We start from the raw sequence: 25,706 nt of genomic DNA, 5'->3' as shown, positions 1-25,706 counted from the left end.
CTGTACGATAGTTGTGAGAGGCTCGATATAAAACTATGTGCAAATAGATTCCATTGTGAGCCCACATGTCTGAAGATAGGAAGCATACTAGTATGCAGTGTCTCTCGTAACCATAACCTGGCTGAGATCAAAATCCCCAGCGCTTGGGGCTGAGTGCCGGTGATACACAGCCTGGAACACTCTATGAATAGATCATGGATCCTCACTTTTTGTCTCTATCCATCGACCTCTCTTATAGTCAGAATTGTTCGCCGTCTCAGGTGGCATTCCAGGAAGCATGGCATATTTGGATGTTGTCTAGATCCTGGTGGATACAGCATCCCCTCCCGAGATCTAAATCAGGATACCAATGTCTCAGTGCATCCAGATTCGAAGTTCAAGCGGAAATCCGCGATTTTTCCCACCTACCTAGTATCGGTAGAAGTCACCTCTTAATGTCCGAATAATATCTCCATCAACGAGACACAATAGGCGCCAATATACTGGAGGCGATGGCTTGTTTCCTTCAAAAGCTCTAGCTCATTCTTCAGACACATTTTGTGATCTACAATATGAACACATCTCATGGAAGTAAAATCCTCAGAATGATCATCTTCGTCGCTTGCTTGATTGCTGAAACAAACTCGTCCAATTGACACGGACAACTTCCCTTATAATTAGCCTATTGTAAGGGTTGATTCTAGTCAGCGATCATAGACATCTGGCCAATCGCACTATTCAACAAGCTTAACCCCATTTTGTGTATGCTGCCTACCTTTCATAGCGTCCCTGAAACATGGCTAGCTGTCCTTATTGACCGTTTCAAGTTGTTTGATGATGTTTGAGGCTCCAAATCCATAAAATAAGCTTCTTCAGTACTCGACTAGAAAACAAAATCTTCCACAGTCAACCAACACCCATACTAAATTTAACATTATGAGCAACTTGAAGTAAAAAAAAAATTTTACGATCTTCCAACACCCTGACAATGCCCTTTAAGAGGTGTCTCACTAACAATCCCTTGTGAATTTGACGCAGAGGATAACAATCCAGCCCGAACCAATTCGGCCTGATCCTATGGGGATCATTAGCAACTTGAATTTTTTGTCTAAGAATAGACATTAGTCCCTGGTGAACCGAACAGATCCAGGAACCGATCATTGAAATCCAGGAACCAAACCAGCATAGTACGAGTACAGTCCAGCCCCGAGCCAAAAATTCCAAGAACAACCTAGATCAAGTTCCGATCCAAGAAACGCGCATACATAGTGTACAATATTCAAATGTTAGCAGAAAGATCTAGACCAAGGAAATTTCTTAAGCCACCCTGAGCCCATCCAGCAAAGAACACTCATATTGCAATTTCCTTTTCTCGCTTCGTGGCCCTTCGATGCTTGGTTCTCGGCTCCACCTAGAAACGCCACCCCAATAACCCAAATAGGGTCGACCCAGTGGACCCAAATTCGCGGCCGAGGTGGGCGCGGCCGCTGGTTTCTACTTTTTTGTGGCTGTTAATTTGCGGTAAACGATTCAGGGGTGTGGGACACGTAGACAGTGGCACATAAGAGCTATTTGGCGTTCTTCCTGCGCAAACTATGTACTAGTTCTACATGATAGATCTTGTGGCGTGTGGCGGGCGTTGACTGGAGTTGCCACATACTACGTACATACGAGTATGTATGCTGGCAGTTGATTTGATCTGCCTCATGCAGTGGGGTAGTCAACCTTGGAAGATCTTCGCGTGGCGATTTGAGGAGTAAGGGTTCTCGAGGATCTGCGAGCAAGGTGCACTGGGAAGTACTGTCAATTGACCAGCAGATGGGCATGAAAATTTGAAATACGATAAATCGCTCTATCGGGAGCTGAATACGAGATAATTGGGAGAAACAGGTCATTCCGAACGTCGATAGCCGACATTATTCCATTATTGAGATAGGCAAATCACCGAGTCAAGCAAGTCTAAAAAGTGTGTATCAAAAAGAAGGCCACAAGCAAAATCCGGCTCTAGGTGACAGAAAAGAAGGCGGAGATATGGGTGGAAGAAAGGTAGAATTGGGGGTTGAATCACATGAAACGCCAACAAAGATCGTTGTCTCCCAGATGCCGCTTCAAATGCTCCCTCTGCGTGTGTATATTTTTCCCCGTGATAGTGTGACTTCGTGCAATTGTACCAAAAGGACAGCCAGGAAAGGGTGTGAACAAAGTAAAAGAAAGGAAAACGTCAAAATCGAGCTATCTACTGCTGAGCCTTCTTGGCGGCGAAGACCTGAGCACCATCAACTAGACGACGCTCAGTGTTCTGGCGACCGTTGACGAAGTCAGGGTAGTTGAGGGTCAGCTCAACAGCACCGTTGACAATGTTGTCGACAGCCTCGACACCCAGCATGAAGGAGTGGTCCTGGTTGCCAACCTCGTAGCGCCAGCTACCGAAACGGCCACGGGACCAGATACCCTTCTCCTGCAGCTTGGGCAGGATCTGGGTGAGGGCACCCTCACGCTCCAGGCTGGGGGTGGGGTAGCCGTGGTCGAAGCGGCGGTGGTAAGTGGAGACAATCTCGTCACCGGCCTGCAGCATCTCGGTGTTGACGAGACCCTGGATGGAGTCCTGGAGGAGCTTCTCGTGGTTAACGGCCTTCATGGAAGACTCGGAAACCTCCAGCATGATGGACCAGTAGGGGCCCTCCTTGGCCTCGGAGGAGGCGGGCTTAGAGCCGTCAGCCAGCTGGAGAGTGGGCAGCTTCTTAGACTCCTCAGGCTGGTTGTAGGGGGAGTAGTTGGAGAAGATAGTGGCACGGTAGAAGGGGCAGTTATCCTCGGGGAAGTACAGCCAGCACTTGTCACCAATGCGGTCGGGGCGGGCACCACGGATACCGACACCGATAACGTGAGTGGAGGAGTAGAAGAGCTGCTTGGTGAGGGGCATCAGCTCCTTGTCATCCATGGCCTCGGCCAGGAAGTCAACGGCCATGGTGGAGACCAGCTTCTGGTAACCGATGACGGTGCCGTCGGCGAGAGTGACGGTCTTGTTGCCGGCGTTGACCTTGGAGACCTTGCCCTGCTCACCGAAGCGGGTGTTCTCCTTGGGGATGGTGTTGGCAACAGCAATCCAGATACCACCGGTACCGTCACGGGCAGGGAAACGGAAGGTAGCGTTGGGACCCCAGTTACCGGCAGTCTTGTTCAGGATGACATTGGTGGTCACGGCCTTCAGGTTGGGGGCAGCGACACGCTCACCGAGCCAAGCACATTGCATCTGAAAAGAGAGGAGCCATTAGAATTGACATTCGACCTGGCGGGGTGGAAGGGGGGAGGGGGTATGGGGTGTGTCTTACCTTGGTGGTGGGAACGGCCCAGACCTTGTAGTTGTAAGGGCGCATGAAAAGGTCGGCGATACCAGTACCCATCATGCGGACGATCCACTCGTCAAAGTTCTTGGGCTTGTTGTTGGCAACGCGAGCCTCAAGAGCAGCATCGATCATGCCGTCAATGCACTTGACCTGCTCCGCCTTGGGAAGCATGGAGATGTTGTTCTGGAAGGGGTAAGGGACCCATTCTTCCTGGCAACGAACGTAGGAGATACGCTCGTGGGTGAACCAGTCCTCATCCTTGGGGAGAGCCTCGTTGATGCAGTCGTCGAAGTACTTGTAGTGGGAGAAGATAACGTGGCCACCGACATCGTACAGCTATTCCCAAAAAAAGAAAAAGGGTCAGATTAGGGGTTCCGCGGGGTGTTTGTCAACAACAAAAAGATTCAGGTAACTTACGAAGCCCTCAGGGGTCACATCAGTGGAGGCAAGACCACCGGGAGTCTCGTTCGAGTCGATAATCAACCAAGAGGGGCCATTCTGTACAATTGGTTAGTTCTTGGGTGTTCTTGAGTGTCCTTGCGCTACCCCTCCATCAACCCCCCCTTATTTATTTTTTTCTGCCAGTGCAGTCCAGCCATCGGCCAGAGGGGAGGGGAAGGAGAGAAAGACTTACGATTTGGTTAAGACGCTTAGCGGCACCCAGACCAGTAGGGCCAGCGCCAATGACGAGGACGTCAACGGAACTGAAGAAGAAATAGAAGGTCAGCGGCGATGGCAATGGCAATGGCCAGGAAGCGGGAGTGTTTGTCCTTACATGTCGGGGTGGGTCATCCTGCCTTGAAGAAGGTCCTGAAAGCTGGGAACGCGTTTAAAAGTCTTGCGGGCGATGCTCAGCATAGAAAATGAAGAGCAGCAAGAAACTGCAGGAAGATGGGAGGGAGAGGATGTTAAAGGGAAGATGGAGGAAGAGGAAAGTGGGAGGCCACAGCTACCGTGGGTAGGGGTGAATGGAGCCGGCACTTCAGCGGTGTCGCAGGAGTGGAGTGCCCATGTCTGTTTCAGGTTTACTTTACTTTTTCGATTCAAATTGATTTGCCAAATTGTCAAATTACGGAATCCCGCCCCCCCGATCTGGGCCTCTCAGGCTCAGGGCCATTCACATTGTCCCAGAATTCATTCCCAGTGGCTGTTTTGGCTGTTTTGGCTGTTTTGGCGGTGGCCGCTTCCAGGGGGGAAAGATTGTTGTTTGGCCGTGAACAGATCCTCCCCCCCCAGGTGTATTATTGAACACGTACACCTAGGACTTGGCTGAACTTGGGGTTTGTTTGAATTCTGAATTCTATATTGTATTACGGAGTACTCGTATTATTATTTGCCTTCGTCTATGTCCATCTATCTCTACAGAGTACATCCACTACTAACTTTCTATGTAAAATTCTGTATTCTCCCACTTAAATCATGGGCGGACGTTCATTCGCCATCACAACGCCACCCTCGGGGACCTTGGCCTGCGTGGTGTTTAAACTAATCGAATCTATCACAATCCAATCTGCAAAGTTGGAGCTTGGAGAGAAACCGTTATTGGATAGGGTTGGCCTCAATGGGGCTTATCGTGGGTTCTTCTCCAAAGGAACCTTACACTCTGTTTGCATGCGCACAGGTCGAAAGAATCCTTGGCGGGATAGATTCAGGGTCCATGCACGAATCAGCAATGCTGTTATCATCTGCGCATCTCGGAGTATTTTGATTCGCAAATGGACACCACAAGAAAAGAAAGGGGGTGGATGAGCAGGTGGCAGGGACCAGACAGGGAGAGAACCACTCTTGGGTCGTCGACGGCTAAAAACGCCACCGATGTCGATGGGCACGTTTGCGTGGCCACATCTTCATGTACGGTGTACAGATGTACAGATGCACAGTATCGTTCCTGGGATCTGAATCGGCGGTGCCGCAAATTGGATAGGATGAAATGGAGTAGGCCCTCCGAACGGACTCCGTTTCGTTTCGCATTGTACTACGATACAGTATGTATACTCCGTACTCCGTATAAACTGAGTGGAAAAGCACCCATCAGTTCGGCTGCCTGCCTGCGAAAATCCTTGAATCTCGCGGACCATCATCCGGAGATGATCGTCCATCTATCTGGCGGTCTCGAGGCGGGATTGGCATCGGATCAGGGACATGTGCACAGGCGAAGGGGGCAGTCCCACTGATTGTCATCCCCAAGACGGGAAGAACGACGAGGATCCCTTCGTGAAGGAAAGAGGCTACTCGTCCGGAGTACTCGTATGGATCTCAATTCACATTGATCGTCGACGGGTTGTCCGCTGGACTTGCTCGAACCAGCAGTTGCCCTTCCATCCTATAGAGATGGACCCTGTTGTGGTCGCACGGCCGGTCTCTCCTCTGCTTTGTCTCCTCCCCTGAAAGTAAAAAAAGCTTCTTTGGGTCTAACCGGCCACTACTCCGTAAAGGGGGTGGCTCTGTATCGAGGGCTTCTCTACTCACAACGCGTCGCCTGCTTAAGTTTTCCTTTTTCCCAGGGGTGGGGCCCCTCTGGCCCCTCTGGCCCTCTGGGGCATCCCGAGTGTCCTTGGATGGGGAGAATGGCGTCAGACACAGCCTCCAAAGGACGATCGGCGCATTCTCCACCCGTAAGGGACCAGGGCGGCGACGATGGCCCAGAGGGTCGCTGAACGCGGGTCTGAAGTGGGTCAAACCCAACAGCTGCTTGCGTAATGCCACCTGTGTCGACCTGTTAATTTGGGATCAACACTGTGGTGGCCTCTGCCTTGAGGACAGGGTGGGCTTCTATCTCAAACCAGTCCTGTCGAAGACGGTCACATTGCACCCTCTGATTTCGGGGGTCCGGATGGAGAAGGGTCAATCTAGATTGTACTTATGGTAGGACGCGTGTGTTGCAGAGATCTAAGAATAGGGAAGGCAGAAAATAAGCAGGCCACAACCGCTGGGACGGTGGAGCGTGGGTGACAGTGGCAGTTCTCATTGGCGTGCGGCTCATTTTAGAAGTTGCCACGAGTCGAGTGTCTGTAATTTCTGTGTACATTCTGGAAGAAGAGAGTGTATACTCCGTACATACTACTAGTACTAGTGTACGAGGCTGGCCACAGGAGGGACTGGAGTAATGGAGGGACGGGTACTCCGTACGGAGTACGGAGTACATATGGGGAGTGGGGGATTGGGGCCTGTACTGTATGTAGTGTATGTAGTGTATGTAATATAAATGACCAGTTTGGTATAGTATATACTGGTTGTCAGTTACCATCCCCACCAGAACAGGGTACAGTTCCCAAGTAGAATCAGGTACAGGTGGCCTCTGCAGCACCGTCACCGCCCGTTACCGTTCCTGGCAATACATCAACTGGCCCCAATCAGACCAGCTTTGGTCCATTTCTGTTTGCGGAGCCTGTCGATTTGACAATTTACTCTTTTCATTTCCCTGGTCCAGTTCTAGTCCCTTAAAACTGAACAACAAGTCTTTGGTGCCGACCAGAAAAGAAAAAAAGAAATTTAATTTCTATTTGCAGTACGTCCCCGATCCTATTCTTGTCCCCGTCCGCCTGAACCTGCCATCATCATTTCTTCATCCACATTCGTTATCTTTTGCTCGCCGCGTTACTTTCTTCATCTTCTTTTAATTTCTTGCCTGCGCTCTCTCATTAACCACTCAAACACTTATTAGTGTTTCTGATCCGATAATAATCCTCATCCTTCACCCCTCGTGGCTTCCTCCGCTTTTGGCCAAGGAAGCCTTTCTCGGCCCCGTCCATTCGAGTTTAAACGTTTCATCTCCGATCAAACTCGCACATTCACCATGTCTGAAGGCGAGAAGGTCCGCACCTCCGGCGACTCGCCGCGCGAGCAGGCTCTCCCCACCGTCAACCCAATGACCGAGAAGCAGGAGGCTCCCACGGCCTCCTTCCACCCCGCTGTCTACGTCAGGTGAGTTGCAAGCTGGGAGGTGGAAATTGGAGACACTAAAAAAAGGCTCCCGAAGATCCCGAGATCTGGAGGCTAACCATCATGCGACAGTGTCTGGATTACGCTGAGTTCGACCGTCATTCTGTTCAACAAGCATCTCCTCGATTATGCCAACTTCCGTGAGTACCCTCGACTTGAATTCCCCGCGTTCCGCGTTCCCCGTTCCGCGCCTGCAGATTGCTAACAGATTCGCTGCATAGGTTTCCGTATGTCCAAGACCGCAACCCTCCCCGCAGAACCCCCCCCAATCCTGACCGTTTGAATAGCTATCGTCCTTACAACATGGCACTTGACCTTCGCGACAATCATGACCCAGATTCTGGCCCGCTTCACCACCGTCCTGGACGGCCGCAAGACCGTTAAGATGACTGGTCGCGTTTACCTGCGCGCTATCGTTCCCATCGGTCTGATGTTCAGTCTGAGTCTGATCTGCGGTAACATGACTTACCTGTACCTGAGCGTTGCTTTCATTCAAATGCTGAAGGTACGTCCCAAACCCGATAGCCAGCCCGTTATGATCTTTGTTGGACGAGTTGCGCTAACAATGTCTTTTTTTTTAACAGGCTACCACCCCCGTTGCTGTTCTGTTCGCTACTTGGGGCATGGGTATGGCTCCTGTCAACTACAAGGTCCTCATGAACGTCTCGATCATTGTTCTCGGTGTTGTTATTGCCTCGTTTGGTGAGATTCAATTCCAGCTCATTGGTTTCCTCTTCCAGCTGGGTGGTATTGTCTTCGAGGCTACTCGTCTGGTTATGGTGCAGCGCCTGCTGAGCTCCGCTGAATACAAGATGGACCCCATGGTTTCTCTCTACTACTTCGCCCCCATCTGCGCTGTGATGAACGGTGCCGTTGCCCTCTTCCTGGAGGTTCCCCATGTCACCATGGACCACATCTACGGTGTTGGATTAATGACTCTGTTTGCCAACGCCATGGTTGCCTTCTTGCTCAACGTATCCGTTGTTTTCCTGATTGGCAAGACTTCGTCTCTGGTCATGACTCTGTGCGGTGTTCTGAAGGATATTCTCCTTGTTGCCGCTTCCATGTTCATCTGGAACACCCCTGTCACCCCTCTCCAATTCTTCGGTTACTCTATTGCCCTCTTCGGTCTTGTTTACTACAAGCTTGGTGGTGACAAGATCCGCGAGTACACTGGCTCTGCCAATCGCGCCTGGGCCGAGTACGGCAACACTCACCCTGCCCAGCGCAAGTTTGTGATCTTTGGCGCCGCTGCTCTGAGCTTCTTCCTCTTCGTTGGCTCCATGGCCCCCAGCTACGCCCCCGAGCAGGTTGACCGTGTGAAGGGTATGCTCGGCGGTGCTACCGCGGGTAATGCCTAAATTGCACTCCCCCCGGGGAATTGAATTTAATCGCCACGTGATCTACTGAAATAGATTGCATGGGGGTGATTCCACAGATGGGAGGTTTCTTTGTGTAAGAATTGAACTGGTGGAGTAGAAACCTCTCGGTGGAAGTGAAAACTACGCTGTTCGTGAGGAAGGGTGGAAATCCCTCTCTCGATACTCTTCTCTTTTTTTTCTGACCTATGTATGTACTTACTGGTCCTCCAGAGGCAGCCACGGCGACATGCAGGAAATCCCGCCTGTGGCCGGTCTTCGATTCCGGGGTCCTTGCGGTGTGATGGAAAACGGAGGGCCCCGGCTGTCTTTGACCGCGTTCTTTTTTGCGAACCAATTCCCGTTGATTGATACATCGATGAACTCGATGTTGTTGGCGATTTGCCCTCCCTTTCACCTTTTTTTTCTTTTTCCTTTTTTCCTCTCCCTTTCAAGCAAACATTGATTTGGTGTTAAATTTGCACGAGCTCTGGTGTCGGATTGCTTTGGACCTATTCTGGTGTCTTCATTTCCCTTTCGTGTCCCTATAGTATTTGAAACAATAGAATTTTCAGGGTTGCCCATCCTACCACACCTGCGTAAAAGGATCGACTAGTGTACTGTAATAAGCGCATCTAGGGTGTCCCTAGAGGGTCAGCTAATGCCTATCAGCTGGCACGCCCTGCTGAACCCGGGCCACGCCAAGTGCAGCTGTCGCTCGTCACGGACCCAGGGCTGGGCCTCCGCCATTGGCCAATCGCCCGCAGCACAGCGCCCCACCGCCCCAAACTGCGCGGCGTAACCACCAGCGCCGATTGGCTGCAGCCAAGGGTAAGTTCCCGTACAGCGTACTGTCACATTGGCTCTAAACTGCTTTATCTGGCCTGCATAATGGCGTCTCGTATGGTCATCTCCGCATTAATGCAACAGATGGGTCCGGATCGCCTCAGATCCCTCCCAGTCGCTCTTTCCTCGCGCTTTCCCTCCCTCTCTTTCCTTCCTTCTTCCCTTCTGCATCTTACTTTTCCCACAAATTCGGCTCACTTTTACTTTTCCCTTTCTTCAATCTTTCTTCCTCCTCCTCCCTCCATCCTTTACTATCATCCCGACACCTCTTTTTTTTGTTTCTCTCTTTCTTACTTCCCTCTACCTCTACCTCACGCCTTCTATACTCGTGATCTATACGTGGTAATAGCTTATGGTTTGCTGCTCACCTAACCTCACAGTACAGTTTCCTCCTCTTCGCATCTCAACTCTACATAGCATGTCTCCAATGCTCTTAAATCGTCTCTCCGAGGGCCCCGCCTCGGTTCTCTCTCCCTTCCCAAGAACACGCCTTCGCTCAGTTCCCCTCCCAGTCTTTGCTGGATCCCTCCGGTAACTTCAATGGCTACCCTACCAGCTCAGGCTCGGTCTTCGCCAGCAATGGTCTTGCACAGCCTGCCTCAGACTCAAATATCAGTTCTGCACCTGTCGTGCCCAAGCCGTCTCGAAAGAGGTCGCGTGACGAAGCTGCCTTCGAGGAATCTTTTTCCCTCAACGTTCCCTCCGAACCAAAGCCTCCTCCAGCTCCAGAGGTCGAACCCATCTATGGCGAGGGAATGGTCTTGCTGAACCCCGATACTGGCATGGCTATTTCCGCCGAGAGCCAGACTGGCACATGGTATGAAGAGAGGAGCGAGTCGCAACAAGCCACGGAAGATCCTATCTCGTCGCGTTCAATTGCGCTCCAATCCGATGCTGCCGACATCAGCCGCAAGTCCCAGCGACTCGACCAATCCGCCCCAGGTCTCGACGATATTGCGCTTTCTTCGATCAACCAACGCCTCAATGGTCCCAGCCTTGAAGATCAACACCGCTCGCTCCAGTCTGGGTCTACCCCACCTAATGAGCCTCACATCGACGAAGCTACTCTCCTCCTTGGCATCAGCTGGCAGCGCATCGATTCCGACGATGATATGGCCCCCGCCATCCGTGGCTGGACGAAGTATATCGACAACCAATACGCCAGTCATCTGCAGAGCTCCCAAATGCTTATGAAAAGCCGCGCATTGAACGCTTTCCTTGTTGCTGCGACGCCCATTTCTGCCATTGCACCGGCGTTCTATCTCTTCAATGATGATCTCACCCAGTGCCAGTTAGTGGCTTCATCATGGGACGCTTGCCTGCAGAATCTACGCCAAACCCCCATCCTTTTCGAAGGCGCAACTCCTCTCATTGCAGCCGCTCGATCTGCATCTCCTCCTGCTTCCAATCCTTTTACCTCGAATGCAGACGTTGGCGTACCTCTCCTGCAGCAAGCTCTCTCAAGTCACCCGCAAGCGCCCACTGGCTTGGACGCGGGACCGGGACTGAACGGAGGCGTCGAAATGGGGATGGACATCGACTCCTAATTCCATATGCCTCGTTCGTCAGAGGTTCGATCACCACACGACATTGAATCTGCCGTCGATCTCCGACACTTCGCCGTCATCGCCATTTCCGATCGACCGATCGATCGAACCTCGATTTTTTCTTCTTGTTTCTGCCTGATTTATCTGATTGTTCACTGGATTTAGTTCGAATCGCTTGCGCCCAACTTACCAGTTCGGCAGCATCGTCCAGTTTTTTTTTTGCCCCGGGTGGGTGGGCATACGGGGGGGGGGTAGTGGTGTTTTTCTGGTTTCACCGGCAGGGATTGGTTCTGGCGTCGTAAATGCAGGTTTAGTTTTAGTTCTGCATGTGTTTTTTTTTGGATTTGGACTCTATCTATTTTGAATTACGACTGAAAATGAAGAACAAGACTTGATTTAAAAACCTCTTCCTAAACATCCGGGGTAACCTTGGAAGGTGATGTGGTGGGGTCGGTGGGCTTCGACTCATTTCCTACTAGCACTATCATATACTGGCATGAGACTCGGATCTGTTTCAGTAATAAGGGCTTATAGTAGGCTTATACTCCAAGTGCTATTATGTAGAAAACATCTGAATCAAAAATACTGTGACTTGGCCTCCAGGAATTTCGAATTTTCAGCCCCCAATTTGAACGACACACCTCTCACTGCCAACTTGTCAAATACAAGTCGATGCTTCTCATCAGTAAAGGTCGCAAACTTAGGATGCGTAAATCCCTGTCCATTGTCATAATCGGGCCCAATCTCAAAACACTGGCCGCTCACGGGATTAGAACCGAGGAGCTGTTCACAAGCATCGACAGCGCCATGAAGTGGGGTAAGCAGGCCTTCACTCTCCAAAGCGTCAAAAAATTCCGGCGTAGAAATATTCGTTCTCATCACGCTAGGAATCAGACAGTTCAACGTGATTCCTTCAGCTGGTAACTCCGGTCCCCATGAGCGTACCAAGCCAGTCACGGCGTGCTTGGATGCTGCGTAGATTGATAGACCAGGACTTGGGTAGACTCCGCAGACAGAGCCCGCGACAACCACTTTCAAGTTGAATTTATAACTATTTTAGCGGTTGATGGATACTAGTAGCAAGTACTGGAGATCAGATATACACACCTTTCCCACGGAAACCATGTGAATTCGCCGTCTGTCGGCGGAACTGCTGCACTCCCAGCGAAACAGTCATCAGCATGCCATGAACATTGACTTCCGTCACCGAAAGATTGGGCTTCTGAAAATCTCCATTCGTCTGTGTGGGTGGCATCCAGTCGTTTGACCCTATCCCCGCGATGGCGAATACATAATCTACCCGTCCAAAAAGCTCCACGGCCTTCTTGAATCCAGCGACTTGGGATTCCCAAGAAGTCACGTCGACAGTAGCAAAGTCTCCTCCGATCTCTTGAGCTGTTGCTTCCGCACCGGCCGTATTACGGTCTGCGATGAATGATTTGATACCCTTGGAGGCTAGCTGTATGGCAACGGCTTTGCCGAGTCCGCTAGCACCGCCGGTGATATACGCGTATTCTTGCGCCATGTCTGAGGATAAAGTATCTGCTTTAAGACCCGGGAGTAAATTTGGATGATAAACCTCAAAGACACAGGAGAGAGGTGCTGAGCTAGAAGCTAGAGGAATCAAGTGAAGAAAACATTGCGTGTTTAGTAACTACCCCTCCCTACGGATCCCAGTTGCAGCTAGCAAATAGAACCTCGCTCTGGATGTACGAGAAGAACGATTGGGCCTATTATCTGATGGAATGGTCTTGCCAATGCGGGGTGATGTGATACTGCATACAAACATCCGGAGAGTGGAGTGTGTCGAGGGGTATTTTGAAAAAGTCGGAGACTGGCTGTCCGAGTGTAGTACAGGTACAGGTACATACATCAGAGATGGCAGTCGCTGATAAATCCAAGCTTAACCCCTCGAAGGAAGAGTTCGGTCCCCAAGGTGGCATAGTCCTACATACAAACTTCTCATCTTACCTTTGGATCGTTGGTTAACCTCTTCCTGCAAATTTTACTCAACCATGGGGGAATACAGTCACAATATCCCTGTCCAGCTTGGTAGTAATCGCCCAGGCCCCCACCCTTCATCGTCTAGAAGACCGGTAGATCATCCAGAATGGCATGTTCAGTCTCCGACCGGATACACGGCGGGAACGAACCTCCTAGGCGAGCCCTGGCAAATCGACCGCCCATTCAAAGTGATCGTTATGGGTGCCGGTGCTGCAGGCATTGATTTTTTACATCATGCATCGAATAAATTGGCAGATTTGAATATTGAGGTCAAATGTTTTGAAAAGAACGCTGATGTGGGTGGTACATGGTTTGAAAATCGGTATCCTGGCTGTGCCTGCGATGGCCCATCCCCCAGTTACCAATTTGCTTGGAGACCAAATCCAGATTGGTCGAAATATTATTCCAGTTCCCCGGAGATATGGCAATATCTCAAAGGTATTGTTCTTGATGAAGGCTTGGATCGATATATTCAACTCCGAACTGAAGTCACTGAGGCGAGATGGGATGACAAGAACGGGAGGTGGGTACTTACACTATGTCGGGCGGATGATTTAGCTTCGTGGACAGAGCATTGTGATGTGCTTTTGAACGGCACGGGATTCCTGAAGTGAGCTGCCGAATCATGATTTTGGATGATGGGGCAATCGCTCATTGAAATAGTGCTTGGAAATGGCCAACCATTCCTGGTCTACATTCCTTTCAAGGACGTCTTTTCCACACTGCTCGTTATGAGGAAGGCTTTGATCTCAAACACAAACGAGTCGCCATAATTGGATCTGGTAGCTCTGGCGTCCAGGCAGTAGCTTCTGTTTACTCGGATGTATCGAAGCTTTATACCTGGGTTTGCAGCCCTACTTGGATTACGGCGGGGTTTGCACAGAAATACGCTGGCAAGGATGGAGCAAACTTTGAGTGTGAGTAATAATCATTTACATTATTGCATGTAGCTTATCTGTTTAGATTCTGAGAAAGAAAAATCCGAATGGCGTCAAGATCCTGAGAGATACCGTGAATACAGGAAGATGATCGAGGATGAAATCAATCTACGGTACCGGGCAGTTTTACGCAATACTGCTGAATCCCAAAAGGGCGCCGAGGTAGGCTTATTGATGCATAGGTTATAAATAGGTAGAATTTCTGACTACTTCAAGTTCTCATATAGCGAGATGCATAAAAAGCTGGGCGGGGACCCTCGCCTCGTGGACAAAATTATCCCGAAAGACTTCAACGTCGGGTGCCGGCGGCCAACCCGGGAAATGGCTATCTTGAAGCACTTGTAGGAGAAAAGACTACTGTTTTTACCGACACGATCAAAGAAATCATACCAAAGGGCTTTCGGAGCCAGTCTGGGCAAGAGTTTGAGTGTGATGTTATTATATGTGCCACTGGCTTCGACACCTCTTATCGTCCTCGATTCCCTGTCATCGGACTCAATGGTGTCCGGCTTAATGAACGCTGGGCCAAAATCCCTGAATCCTACCTTGGGATCGCAGCTCCGGACATGCCAAATTACTTTATGTTCACAGGGCCATTCACGCCTGTAGCGCAAGGCGCGATTTTACCCATCTTAACCGCAATGAGCAATTATTTTATGCAACTCATCAAGAAGATGTATCTGCATCATATCCGCCGCGTCATACCCAAGGATTCTGTGATTCAGGACTTCATGGAACATGCTCGTGTCTATCTGCCTCGTACCTGCTGGGCAGATCCTTGTACCAGCTGGTTTAAACAGGGTAGACCAGATGGGCCGATCGTCATGTGGCCTGGTTCCCGACTGGCTTTCTTTGAGGCAGTCAAAGAACCTTTATGGGAAGATTTTGATATTCAGTATCATTCAAAAAATCGATTCGGGTTCTTGGGTAGTGGATTTGCTAAATATGAATTTGGAAGTGCGGGCGAGAGTTCTCCGTATTTAAATGGAGAGTTCGTACATACGCGACCAAAGAAGGAGGTGGAGGCTATGATTGAGAGCAACAAGCAAAAAAGTGATGATAAGGCGTTGCCTTGATCGGATTTGTGATTTAATATCCGCACTGAGCCATTGGTGCCGTTTTCACCACGATGTGCGAGTCGGCGAATATCCATCCTATCGGCGGCTTGACATTTCACCTTGGTGACGGCCTTCTAGTCAATCTTCTCTACATAATCTTCTTTCGTTTTATCAGAACTTCCAATTCGGCTTATACCGACACTTTGAATACCTGTGGCCTTCGGCTCGGCTTCCGAAGGGCCATGGGAGGGCAAGGAGGGGTGTCTTGCGCGGTCGGTGAAAAGAAAATCAATCTCTTCGAGGGTGAGATTTGCCGTTTCGGGATAAAAGAAGTATACGATCTTTTCAAGTTAGCCCAAAATCAAAAGAGCTCATAAAATGCGTGCTCTTTCTTACTGGAACAAAAACCAGGTTTAAGCACATGAAAATCAAGTACCCCTTCCACGCAAGATTCTGAATCAAGGTTGGAGTGATCATGACCACGAAGAAATTCCACAACCAATTTGCCGAGATGCCAATTGCCTGCCTGGAATACTGTTAAATTTGCTTCTTGAACCCTCCCCAAGAGAGTACTACTCACCCCTTAGCCCGAACGTGCAGCGGAAGAATTTCCGGTCCATATACCCACGGAATACAATTTACGGATGCGCCAAAGATGAGCATGAACAGAAAGAAGAAGGCCACAGAAGCAGATGCAGTGGACTTTTCAACGGATGTTCCTGTGAGTTAGGTCAGAATAGTTAAAAAAAGGAGATGCAAACGATCCCTTACCCTTGAAGGAAAGAAGGATAGAAATCATCATCATTGAAATAAAGAGGCCAAAAGAGCCCCACATCATTGGCTGGCGACGACCAAATCGATCGGAGAAAAAGGTTGGGTAGAATGAGCCTGTTTTGATATCAGAGGGTCAATACTAGTACCGGTGGTCGTATTTTTGTTTTGGGGCGGCGATGGGAACCGATTACAAACATAATTTGAATCACACCCCCGAGGAGTAGACTCAATTTGCGGCTCAGCCCAACGTTGTCTTGCAGCACTATTCAAAAATATCAGTACCGAGATGGAGATCATCACAATTAGCCTGCTCTACCTACCTGAAGTCACATAGTACTGACAAATGTTAGTATTTACTAAGGAGCACCACTTTCGGTTCCGGGATATCACTCACGACTACCAAATTGATACCGCCCATCTGATTCATGAACTGCATTCCATAAGCTAGCAGCACCCTCTTTCCAGTCTGTACCTCGTCTCTCTTTAGAATCTGTGACCACTTGTATTCACCTTGTAGAGTCTCCAGCTCGATTGCTTGCATAATTTCTGCCGACTCTGACATGATCTTGGGGTCCTCTGCTTCCCTGTCATAAACATCACAAAGTACTTGCAGGGCCTCTGGATGTCTGTTATGACGATAAAGCCAGCGGGGGCTCTCCGGCAACCTAAGTAAATATTCTTGTTAGGTACCACCTTTCGTTAATTCCCAGAAAAGTCCATAGCTCACTCACCCTAATACCAAAAAGACCACCATAATGGCGAAAATTATCTGGCAGGCAATGGGCAGTCGCCAATTGATGGCCCCATGAACATAGCTCATTCCATAGTCAAACCAATATGCGATTACTATACCCACACCCACGAACAGTGGCTCGCTGCACACATACTTCCCGCGCTTCTTTGCCTCGCACAGTTCGGACTGGTATACCGGCACAGTAGTTGTTTCTATACCGGTTCCTATGCCAGTCACAAAGCGCGCAACGAGTAACTGTGCCCTTGAGAATGAGGCTGTCTGTAAAATTGCACCGACCTATGAGAAAGGGGTTAGACTGATATACTAATGGTGACTTTCTCCAAGGTCTTACAATAATCCAAGTCATAGCAAACCACAACGATTTCCGTGGTCCAAGACGGTCTGTTATCAGGAAGGCGACAATTGTGCCCGTGAAGCAACCTAGATTGTAGATCGAAACGATGATCCCCAGGATCCCCGCGCTGGGGTTCTGTACCACCTCCAGGAAGTCTTCATTGCCAACGATTCCCGAGAAAACACCCTGATCATAACCTGTATCTGATTAGCAATTCAAGCCTAAATTAGACTGGCAAGCTTTTTTTTTATTCCACAGACCAAATAAAATAAAGGATAACTGGCATGTGAACATGATAGCCACCCGTAGTGGTCGACCTCGACCGTAGATATCGAGCTTTACCATATTGAGCCACCGTCGATCGGCCTACACTACTGAGAAAGCGAGAGGGGAGCAGGTCAGAAGTTGATAGGCAAGGGAATATCGATGCGGGGAGTTCGAATCGAACCAGGGGAAACCTCCACCGCATGAAGGCGATAGACCCTTTTATATGGGACTAGGTGTAAGTGACACATTAGCCGGCCGAGGGCCGACAAGACTATTCATTGATCAGTCACAGTCAAACGACGGCCTAGTTGACGAATCTGGCATAAAATAGCGCTGGATCGACTGGGGAAAACGTAGAGTAAGATCCTATTGGGGGGTTCCAGCGTGGAAGTTAGGAATAGGACTAACTAACCGGAACAAAGGAAAAGTAGGCCAAGGAAGATAAGATGGCTCAAGTTCCCTGCTCCTCCAACGAAAAAGAAAAATCCCCCAGCTATGGTTGCAGAATAAATTGTATCGGGGATTCTGCTCACGTTGCTGGTATAGGGATATTAACCCAGGGAAGTAGTCCACTCGGTGTCATGTATGTTCAAGTTTAGTTTGATTCCCCGCAACTCGATATGTGAGGGGGTGATCTGTCGGTGAGGAGACCGAAGTCAAGCCAGTGATCGGCGGGGAAGCTTAGTGTTTCTGGGCAGGAATCACTCAGATGCGGCGCTACGGACTTCCGGGTTTGTTGCTGGTGAGAGATAAGGGATCAGGCGTGGGATGGTGGCGCTACGGTGCCTGAGCGTTAGATGCCTAAGAGCATTCCAGGGTTCAGAAAGCCTGGAGGCTTCATGCGAATGATGGATTCTATTGATTTATATTAAGGGTCTCAAAGCAAAACTTCTAGTATAATAATACATGGTATCTTCTTTTGAATCGTGTCAAATTGAAGGGCATGCTATATTCAGCAAGTGCTAGGCAGGGTGAGGATGAAAGTTGAGCCCATTCCCAGACTTAGTCACTATCATAGTCGTAGTCACTATTCTGATCGTAGTAATCATCGTAGTTTCCAGCGAAAGCATCATCAACATGGTCGTCCATTTCATCGTCATCGTCATCTTCCTCCAAATCGTCAGGGTCAGGCGGCGCGTCGTCTGGACGACCATCTTGCTTGGGTGCATCCTTGGTAACAGTCTCGGGGGCTGTTGGAGGGGGAGTTGGAGGGGGGACTGCAACCTGAGAGCGACCGGACTTCGCCGCTGGTGCTGGTATGGCCTGGCCGGCTCGGCGAAAGGAGGCGGCTTCGGGAGGAATGCTAGTGCTGCGACGCGAGACAACACTGCGGCTTCGGCTGCGGCTGCGGCTCACATCTCGATCCATAACATCTCGGCTCACACTCCGGCTCTGGCTGCGGCTGAAGCTTTCCATCTTCGTTTTCTGGTCTTCAGGGACACTATCGCCGCCGTACAGGGTATCCAAAAGGGAATAATTGATTTTCTTGCTGTATCCGCGTCGCTCGAGCATACGCCGAGTCGCCTCGGCTGGGGTGGAAGCACGGGAGCTGCGGCCCTCACCGTCTTGTCCATCCTCAAGGTAGCCAACATCACCCATTCGGCCCTTACGGCGCTTGCGAGGCTTGGAGGAAGAGGCGCCGCCGGTAGCTTCGGCTAGCGCACGCTTGAGAGCCTTTGCCTGTTGGGTGCGGAGGTATTCTTTGTTTGCACTGACCCAAACGCGTTCCTTCAAGTCAACCTCGGCCGGTGAGAGGAGACAGTAGGCGACTTCGGGGTCATCTTCGAATTCATTCTCAGTGATTTCCGTACTGTCTGAGACTTGATTCTGGGGAGGAAGTGCAGCATTTTCGACCATGGTAGAGCCCTTAGCCAACATGTTGCGCATTTCTTCTTCCAGGGCATCTTCAGATGCAATTTGTTCAGCAGATGGAGCAGGGAAAGAGGGGCCTTTTCGTGACTGCTTCGCATTATTCTTGCTTTCGAGGCCTTCCTGTTTTGCCTCTGCGATAACTTCATTCACGGCTTTTGTGATAGACCCACGTCGGACGGGGTTTTCCGTGAGGGCAGGGTCGATGGGGAGGTTAGGTATGGTAAAGCCATCTGCATCGACACGCCGGGGTTGCACAGATCCCGCCTCGCTTTCAGCTACAGAATCATATTCAAGTTCGGCTGCCGTCTCGGGGTGTTTCCGGGAAACTATACTCGGTTTGTGACCCTGGCGCGCCCGAGTGAAAGATGGGGGGTCGTGGGAATTTTCCAGTTGCACCGATCGGAATTGGTCCACAGTCAGCTCACCACTTTCGGTCGAGCTGAACTCGTTCAGACGCTGACTGATGGTGACCTCTGTAACTTTGACAACGTATACAACCTCACGAATGGTACGGCGGAAATTGTTCATTCGTGCGGCCAGGATCAGGGCTGCACCACAGACACCAGCAGGACGTCGACCGGTTGTCATCCAGTCGCGGTTCATTCGTTGAACGATACGCACAGCCTCACCTGCCACGGGCATAGTCAAAGATCCGAACTCCAGTTGTTTAGCGAATCGATAAATCAAGCTTTCCGGGTCGATAGGGTTCATCATAAAAACATTGCCACCAAGGCGCAACTCATCAAGAAGAGCTTTGTAGGTGCGACCCAGTTTGAAGACGTTGATCATCAGCACATCGGCGAAATCGATCAACATGACGGTGTTTCCGTCCTGACGACGACAAGCGATATAAAGACAAACTGCGGCCACAGTCTTGGTGCGACGACCTTGGATAAAGTTCAGCCCGACAGCGAGCTTGAAGACTTGGCCAGCAGCCTTCATGGCACTCTCGGGGATAGTTAACGCTCGCGAGAGCTGGGTGATAAATCGATTGCCATTTTGTTCAGTCATTTCTCGGCTTTCCATGCCACCTCCCCGCTGGAAGCCGGGGCCAAAGCTGCGCACATGGGTCTGATCTTCACCCACAAAAGTACCTTGAACGACGGCAGCACCAGATGAGCTTTCGCCGAATGTGACCTCTGACACAATATTGGATTCACTGATGACGGTACCACAGCCTGTACAGACTTTCTGTCCCTCTTCGTCCACAATTTGAGGTGCCGGGCAACCAGGGTTTGGACAGCTTGAAGTCTTCGGATGAGTTGTTGGCCGGGTAGGTTGAGGGCGACCAGTGGGCTGGGGACGTTTGATCGGGGTTGAACTTGAGGGTTTCGTGCTCGCAAGACGTCCTACTGGGCCTCTCCGGGGAGTAATAGAGATACGCGTGGGAGGTCTTGCTGCCCCGAGTTTGGGGGTGGGCTTCGAGGTTGACATGGTTGAGACGAAGGTAGGTGATGGGTGAGGTCTCGGTTGTTACCTTAGATGTCGCGGGGGGTGAGTGAAAGGCAATCGGGTCAGACAGACTCAGTGGGCATCGAAACCCAATTATAAGGCGTCAGGAATGGCTGCAATAAGCATAGAGAGGGAGGAATCGAGATAATTGGAAAGTTGAAGGCTGGTTGATGGTTGAAGATGAAGATGAAGATGAAGATGAAAGTGAGGGCGAGGTCGGGGATGAAGGTGAGGCAAGAAATGGCCGGATTGAGGGAAAGATCCGGGTCCTAGCCTGCTAGTCCCAGATCACAATACCGACGGTCTTGGTGAAATGTCGTCCGAAAGAACTTCTTCTAGATGATAAAGTAACCCTAAAGGGCATAAAAAAGATAAGTGATAAGAGGAGAACGCGAAGTGGTGTGGGGCGAGGTGGTGAAGGGATTTTTCGTGGTGAAGTCTCCCGCGTGGTCCAGCGGCGCAGGCACGTGACACTCTGCAAAGAGGGGCGCGCGTTCAATTCGGGGTCAATTCCAGGAGAATCGATTATTTACTAATTTACTACAACTGTGAGTCATAAACGGTATACAGTAGTATTACTAGTAGTATATCGGATATACTATTATTACTATACTATATACTACTATAGAGTATACTATTCTCTTACTATGCATGCGTAGAGTCATGTGGGAGAGAGTCGTGCCTGCCTCCAGTCCCAGCAACGGGACCAACGAACAAGGAAGGAGCTGTTGCACTGTGCACATGGCTACCGTGACTGCCATGACTGCCATGACTGCCATGGCCAACCTTGCAACGAAGCTGGCTCGCTTTTCAATCCTGCACCTCCTTCGGACATATCCTTGACGACAGCCCTTGACATTCCCCGTTCCCCACCCCGAACCTAGCCACATACTGCACGAGGGCCATGGCTCGAGAGACGTCTGGAATGCGGTTGCGGTATTTGTGCGTAGAGAGGCAACCCCACGCACAAATGGCGCATCTTCGCCCTTCGCGGTCCCTCCACCGGCTTCCAGGACCTTTCTTTCTTTCTTTAAAATAAAACATTATGACAATCCGATTCATTCTTGGATTCCCATCTTTTCTTCTTTCTGTAACCTCTACTGTCGCATGTGCCGCTCGGCTTTGCGATTCCGCCATCATCAAAGCTGATCACTAGGACCCGCGCGGTACCCCTGGGTTCTTAATACTCAATATCCACCCCCCTGAACATTGAAAATTGAAGAAATCTTGCTTCAACATTTTCGAGATCTCGATCAGATCTGTCATTCCCCCATCGGTGATCGATCTATCTTTTCCTCTCCACAGCTACACGCCTTTCATATACTTCGCCCCCAGCAGGCCGAAAAAGCCTGTCGCGGCACAATATGCAGGCGCAAACTTCCGAGACCCACTCGCGAAGAAGCGTGTTTTGGGTGAGCAATGTTCATTGCTCGTCTTGTGTCGCCTATATCACCGAAGTTCTCACCGAAATACCTACCGTCACAGATATTGATGTCTCAATCCTGACACACGAAGTCCGCGTCTCCCATGGCGCCTCGGCCCATCCAGCAGACCTCGTTGTCGCCCTCATTCAGGCCGCCTTTGAAGTATACCATGCCACAACCTTTGATGAGCGTGGTTCAATCGTTTCTGAGCTTGATACCACTTCATGGAATAACCGCAGCTCACATGTACTTTCCACGCCCCGGACATCTTATTCCAGCATCTCTTCCAACATTAAAGAGCGACTGTATTCAAGCAGAGAAAAACGACACATTGCCAACTGTGAGGCCTGCCAAAAGGAAGAGGCCGATAGACTTTCTTTGCACTCCACCCAGACCGAGCCATTTCCTCAGAAGTACCCCAAAGATATCGCAGAGGAAAAAGAAATCGAATCTTCTTTCCCATCAGGTCCACAGGATGGAGTCTACTCGCCATCATCGAGGAAGTCCAATGAGAATGGCCAATCCTCTGAAACCCCTCAGTCACCACCGACAACCGATGAATTTAACGCACGAATCGGTATTGGAGGGATGAGTTGCGCCTCGTGTGCTAATGGCATCACTGCTGCGGTCGAGCAGTTGGAATATGTCAAAGAAATTCAAGTCAACCTCCTCACCAATAGTGCGACAGTGGTATATACTGGTCCTCGAGAGAATATTGACTTAATCACGGAACAAATCGAGGACATTGGATTTGATGCTTTTTTGGACGAAGTCAATCAGGTCGCTCAGGATTCAACCTCGGGGAAACCCCAAATTTCGTCGGGATTTGTTACAGAAATCGCGATTACTGGAATGACCTGTGGATCATGCGTCGGAGCAGTAACCCGAGGATTGGAAGAGCTGCCATTTATTCGAAATATCTCTGTGAACCTTTTGTCACATAGTGGCATGATTGAATTTGAAGGAAAAGAAAATCTAGACAAGATTGTGGAAAAGATTGAGGATCTGGGCTACGATGCCGTTGTCAACAATTTCCATCCTCTGGACGATGTCAAGGATGAAGCTAGGCCTCTTCAGCCCAGAGTGGTCTCGATTCATGTTGATGGGATGTTCTGTCGTCATTGTCCAGAGAAGGTTCTCTCCGCCATTGAATTGCTGCCGGGCGTCACAGTGGAAGGGACCATTTGCGAGGCCAAGCCTATCCTCAAAATCACATATCTGCCACAGCCATCTTTGACGATTCGTTCGATACTCGCTGCCATTACAGATGCTAACGGCGCATTCACCGCTAGCATCTACCACCCTCCAACTATCGAAGATCGCTCCCGTGCGATACAACTGCATGAACGACGCAGACTACTCGCTCGCCTACTATTTGTTTTTGCTGCTGCCATCCCAACTTTTCTTATTGGTATCGTCTTTATGTCTCTTGTCTCATCAGAAAACCCGATCCGCATGTATCTTGAGCAAGCTATCTGGTCTGGTAGCGTCACTCGCATCGAATGGGCACTTTTTATAATGTCTACTCCAGTTATGGTTTATGGTACCGACGTATTTCACACCCGAGCCCTAAAGGAGATCCACGCTCTATGGCGCCCTGGAAGCCGAGTGCCGATCATGCGGAGGTTCTATCGCTTTGGTAGCATGAACCTCTTGATATCAGCAGGAACTTCGGTTGCATACTTTTCATCGCTGGCTGTACTTATCGTCGATGCTGTTGCGGGAAGTAACAAAAGTGCCCACAGCACCACCTACTTCGACTCCGTCGTCTTCTTGACCTTGTTTATTCTTTGTGGTCGGTTCTTGGAGGCATACAGCAAAGCCAAAACAGGAGATGCAGTTTCCTCGTTGGGGAAGCTTCGGCCCTCCGAGGCACTCCTGGTTGAAAATCAGGCCCCTGAAACCGCTCATACCCCTGACGGTCCAGTTTCAGACCAAATGACACGAGTCAGCGTTGACCTTTTGGAGGTCGGTGATACAGTACGCATTCCTCATGGTGCCTCTCCGCCTGCAGATGGTGTTGTTGTCGGCGATGCCTCTTATCAATTTGATGAGAGCTCTTTGACCGGGGAATCCCGTCCTGTCAAGAAAACGGCTGGTGACAACGTTTATACCGGCTCCGTCAATGTCGGCCAACCGGTGCATATTAAAATCACCGAACTTGGAGGGTCGTCTATGCTTGATCGAATCATTGCCATTGTACGCGAAGGCCAAAGCAAGCGTGCGCCTCTTGAAAGAGTTGCTGATATGCTCACCTCCCATTTTGTTCCTGTTATAACTCTCATTTCCATACTTACTTTCGTGATTTGGCTCGCTCTAGGTCATGCGGGCGTCCTGTCCCAGGATTATCTTGACATCGTCCGCGGTGGTTGGACTTTTTGGAGTCTGGAGTTTGCGATTGCCGTTTTTGTGGTTGCTTGCCCTTGTGGTCTGGCACTCGCCGCTCCCACTGCGTTGTTTGTCGGAGGTGGCCTCGCTGCAAAGCACGGTATCCTCGTCAAGGGTGGCGGAGAAGCCTTCCAAGAAGCTAGCCGTCTTGACGCCATTGTCTTCGATAAGACCGGTACCTTGACTGAGGGTGGAAGCCTTAAAGTTTCCGACCATGAAGTCTTGACAACTGACGGCGGGCTAGTGACGATCGCATGGGCACTTGCTCAGAAAATGGAAGAAAGCAGCAATCATCCGATCGCACAGGCCATCACTACTTTTTGCCGGACTCAGTCAACAGCAACCGTTGAATCTTCTGATATTCAAGAGATTTCTGGTCAGGGTATGAAGGGGACTTTCACTGTTTCCCCTGTTGCATCTGGGCCCGTGGAAAAATACGAAGCTGCCATCGGCAACGAACGTCTTCTGCACAGCATTCTACCTTCTGAAAATGACACCTACTTCGTGTCAAATCTGCTGTCAAAGTTTCAGTCAGCAGGCAAATCAACTGCTATCCTCTCCGTGCGCCGCATCGATTCGGATTCTGCAGAGACATCTCCGTTCATCCCCGCAATTATTTTCGCAACTTCAGACACCATTCGGCCAGAGGCTATTGAAGTCATCTCCAAACTCAACAGTCGCCATGTTGAGGTCTTCATGTGCACGGGTGACAACCAGACAACCGCCCACGCAGTTGCCGACATGCTGGGAATCCCCCGTTCCAACGTCATGGCCAACGTCCTGCCAGCAGAAAAGGCAAGTTTCGTCCGACAGGTCCAAGAAGGGTCAGTGAAAACGTTGTCTCCCGGAACCGAAGTCAGGGTATCAAAGAATTCAAAGGCAACTCGCCCTATCGTCGCCTTTGTTGGAGACGGTGTCAACGATTCCCCGGCTCTTGCTGCCGCAGACGTGAGCATTGCTATGGCCTCAGGCTCTGACGTCGCCATCAACTCTGCCAGTTTCATCCTTCTCAACTCGGATCTTAGCACCATCCTGCAGCTTGTTCTTCTTAGTCGACGTGTATTCAACCGCGTTCGGATGAACTTTGGCTGGGCTGTTATTTACAACTTGTGTCTTGTCCCTGTCGCAGCAGGTGTTTTTTACCCTATCGTCAGTGGTCAGCATGAGAAGATGATTGGGCATGAAACAGTGACTGTTAACGAACACTGGAGATTGAGTCCTGTGTGGGCTGCTCTAGCTATGGCTCTGAGCAGTATCTCTGTTGTGACCAGTAGCCTGGCGCTCAGAATTGATGGGCAGACTATTCGGAGGCTTTTCAGTCGGAAGAAGTAATCTTGTATGCAAACAAGACTGTATGATTGATGATTTTCATTTTTTTCTGCACAGCGGCTCTCACATCAGATGCAAGTTCCCTTTCTGTAT

The 25,706-nt window shown here is 50.1% G+C and overlaps 8 protein-coding genes across 8 annotated transcripts; 4 read left to right on the top strand and 4 right to left on the bottom strand.

Annotated features, from left to right (window-relative positions):
* Window positions 1-2,215: 2,215 nt before the first annotated feature.
* On the bottom strand, window positions 2,216-4,222 carry N7509_009128 (protoporphyrinogen/coproporphyrinogen oxidase; the record flags this gene model as incomplete). The annotated part of the gene is made up of 5 exons (XM_056633765.1): window positions 4,102-4,222; window positions 3,961-4,030; window positions 3,744-3,824; window positions 3,312-3,662; window positions 2,216-3,232 (listed from the first exon to the last, which is right to left on the bottom strand). The coding sequence occupies exons 1-5, from the start codon at window positions 4,182-4,184 to the stop codon at window positions 2,216-2,218; spliced, it is 1,602 nt and encodes a 533-aa protein (XP_056484385.1). The 5' UTR covers window positions 4,185-4,222.
* A 2,900-nt stretch (window positions 4,223-7,122) lies between these two features.
* Window positions 7,123-8,629, top strand: glfB (uncharacterized protein; the record flags this gene model as incomplete). Its single annotated transcript, XM_056633764.1, has 5 exons — window positions 7,123-7,250; window positions 7,341-7,408; window positions 7,490-7,495; window positions 7,556-7,773; window positions 7,853-8,629. The coding sequence occupies 5 exons, from the start codon at window positions 7,123-7,125 to the stop codon at window positions 8,627-8,629; spliced, it is 1,197 nt and encodes a 398-aa protein (XP_056484384.1).
* Window positions 8,630-9,890: 1,261 nt separating this feature from the next.
* Window positions 9,891-11,019, top strand: N7509_009126 (uncharacterized protein; the record flags this gene model as incomplete). The annotated part of the gene is made up of 2 exons (XM_056633763.1): window positions 9,891-9,935; window positions 9,985-11,019. 2 exons carry the CDS (start codon window positions 9,891-9,893, stop codon window positions 11,017-11,019), a joined length of 1,080 nt encoding a protein of 359 aa, XP_056484383.1.
* A 576-nt stretch (window positions 11,020-11,595) lies between these two features.
* On the bottom strand, window positions 11,596-12,544 carry N7509_009125 (glucose 1-dehydrogenase; the record flags this gene model as incomplete). Its single annotated transcript, XM_056633762.1, has 2 exons — window positions 11,596-12,050; window positions 12,127-12,544. The coding sequence occupies 2 exons, from the start codon at window positions 12,542-12,544 to the stop codon at window positions 11,596-11,598; spliced, it is 873 nt and encodes a 290-aa protein (XP_056484382.1).
* A 490-nt stretch (window positions 12,545-13,034) lies between these two features.
* N7509_009124 (flavin-containing monooxygenase) lies at window positions 13,035-15,037 on the top strand (the record flags this gene model as incomplete). Its single annotated transcript, XM_056633761.1, has 4 exons — window positions 13,035-13,633; window positions 13,687-13,940; window positions 13,987-14,123; window positions 14,372-15,037. 4 exons carry the CDS (start codon window positions 13,035-13,037, stop codon window positions 15,035-15,037), a joined length of 1,656 nt encoding a protein of 551 aa, XP_056484381.1.
* A 116-nt stretch (window positions 15,038-15,153) lies between these two features.
* Window positions 15,154-17,226, bottom strand: N7509_009123 (sugar transporter-like protein; the record flags this gene model as incomplete). The annotated part of the gene is made up of 10 exons (XM_056633760.1): window positions 15,154-15,360; window positions 15,416-15,545; window positions 15,600-15,738; window positions 15,791-15,907; window positions 15,978-16,055; window positions 16,114-16,129; window positions 16,188-16,458; window positions 16,525-16,823; window positions 16,879-17,078; window positions 17,142-17,226. 10 exons carry the CDS (start codon window positions 17,224-17,226, stop codon window positions 15,154-15,156), a joined length of 1,542 nt encoding a protein of 513 aa, XP_056484380.1.
* Window positions 17,227-18,150: 924 nt separating this feature from the next.
* N7509_009122 (transcription factor TFIIIB subunit BRF1) lies at window positions 18,151-20,454 on the bottom strand (the record flags this gene model as incomplete). The annotated part of the gene is made up of 1 exon (XM_056633759.1): window positions 18,151-20,454. One exon carries the CDS (start codon window positions 20,452-20,454, stop codon window positions 18,151-18,153), a length of 2,304 nt encoding a protein of 767 aa, XP_056484379.1.
* Window positions 20,455-21,836: 1,382 nt separating this feature from the next.
* N7509_009121 (putative copper resistance-associated P-type ATPase) lies at window positions 21,837-25,616 on the top strand (the record flags this gene model as incomplete). The annotated part of the gene is made up of 1 exon (XM_056633758.1): window positions 21,837-25,616. One exon carries the CDS (start codon window positions 21,837-21,839, stop codon window positions 25,614-25,616), a length of 3,780 nt encoding a protein of 1,259 aa, XP_056484378.1.
* Between the last annotated feature and the right edge of the window lie 90 nt (window positions 25,617-25,706).

This window comes from Penicillium cosmopolitanum (assembly GCF_028827165.1).
Source record: "Penicillium cosmopolitanum strain IBT 29677 chromosome Unknown utg000009l:1.0-9042332.0:1.0-9050551.0, whole genome shotgun sequence".
Lineage (NCBI taxonomy): Eukaryota > Fungi > Ascomycota > Eurotiomycetes > Eurotiales > Aspergillaceae > Penicillium > Penicillium cosmopolitanum.
The sequence above is the reverse complement of the archived record's forward strand: the minus strand, read 5'-3'. Positions and strand labels throughout refer to the sequence as shown.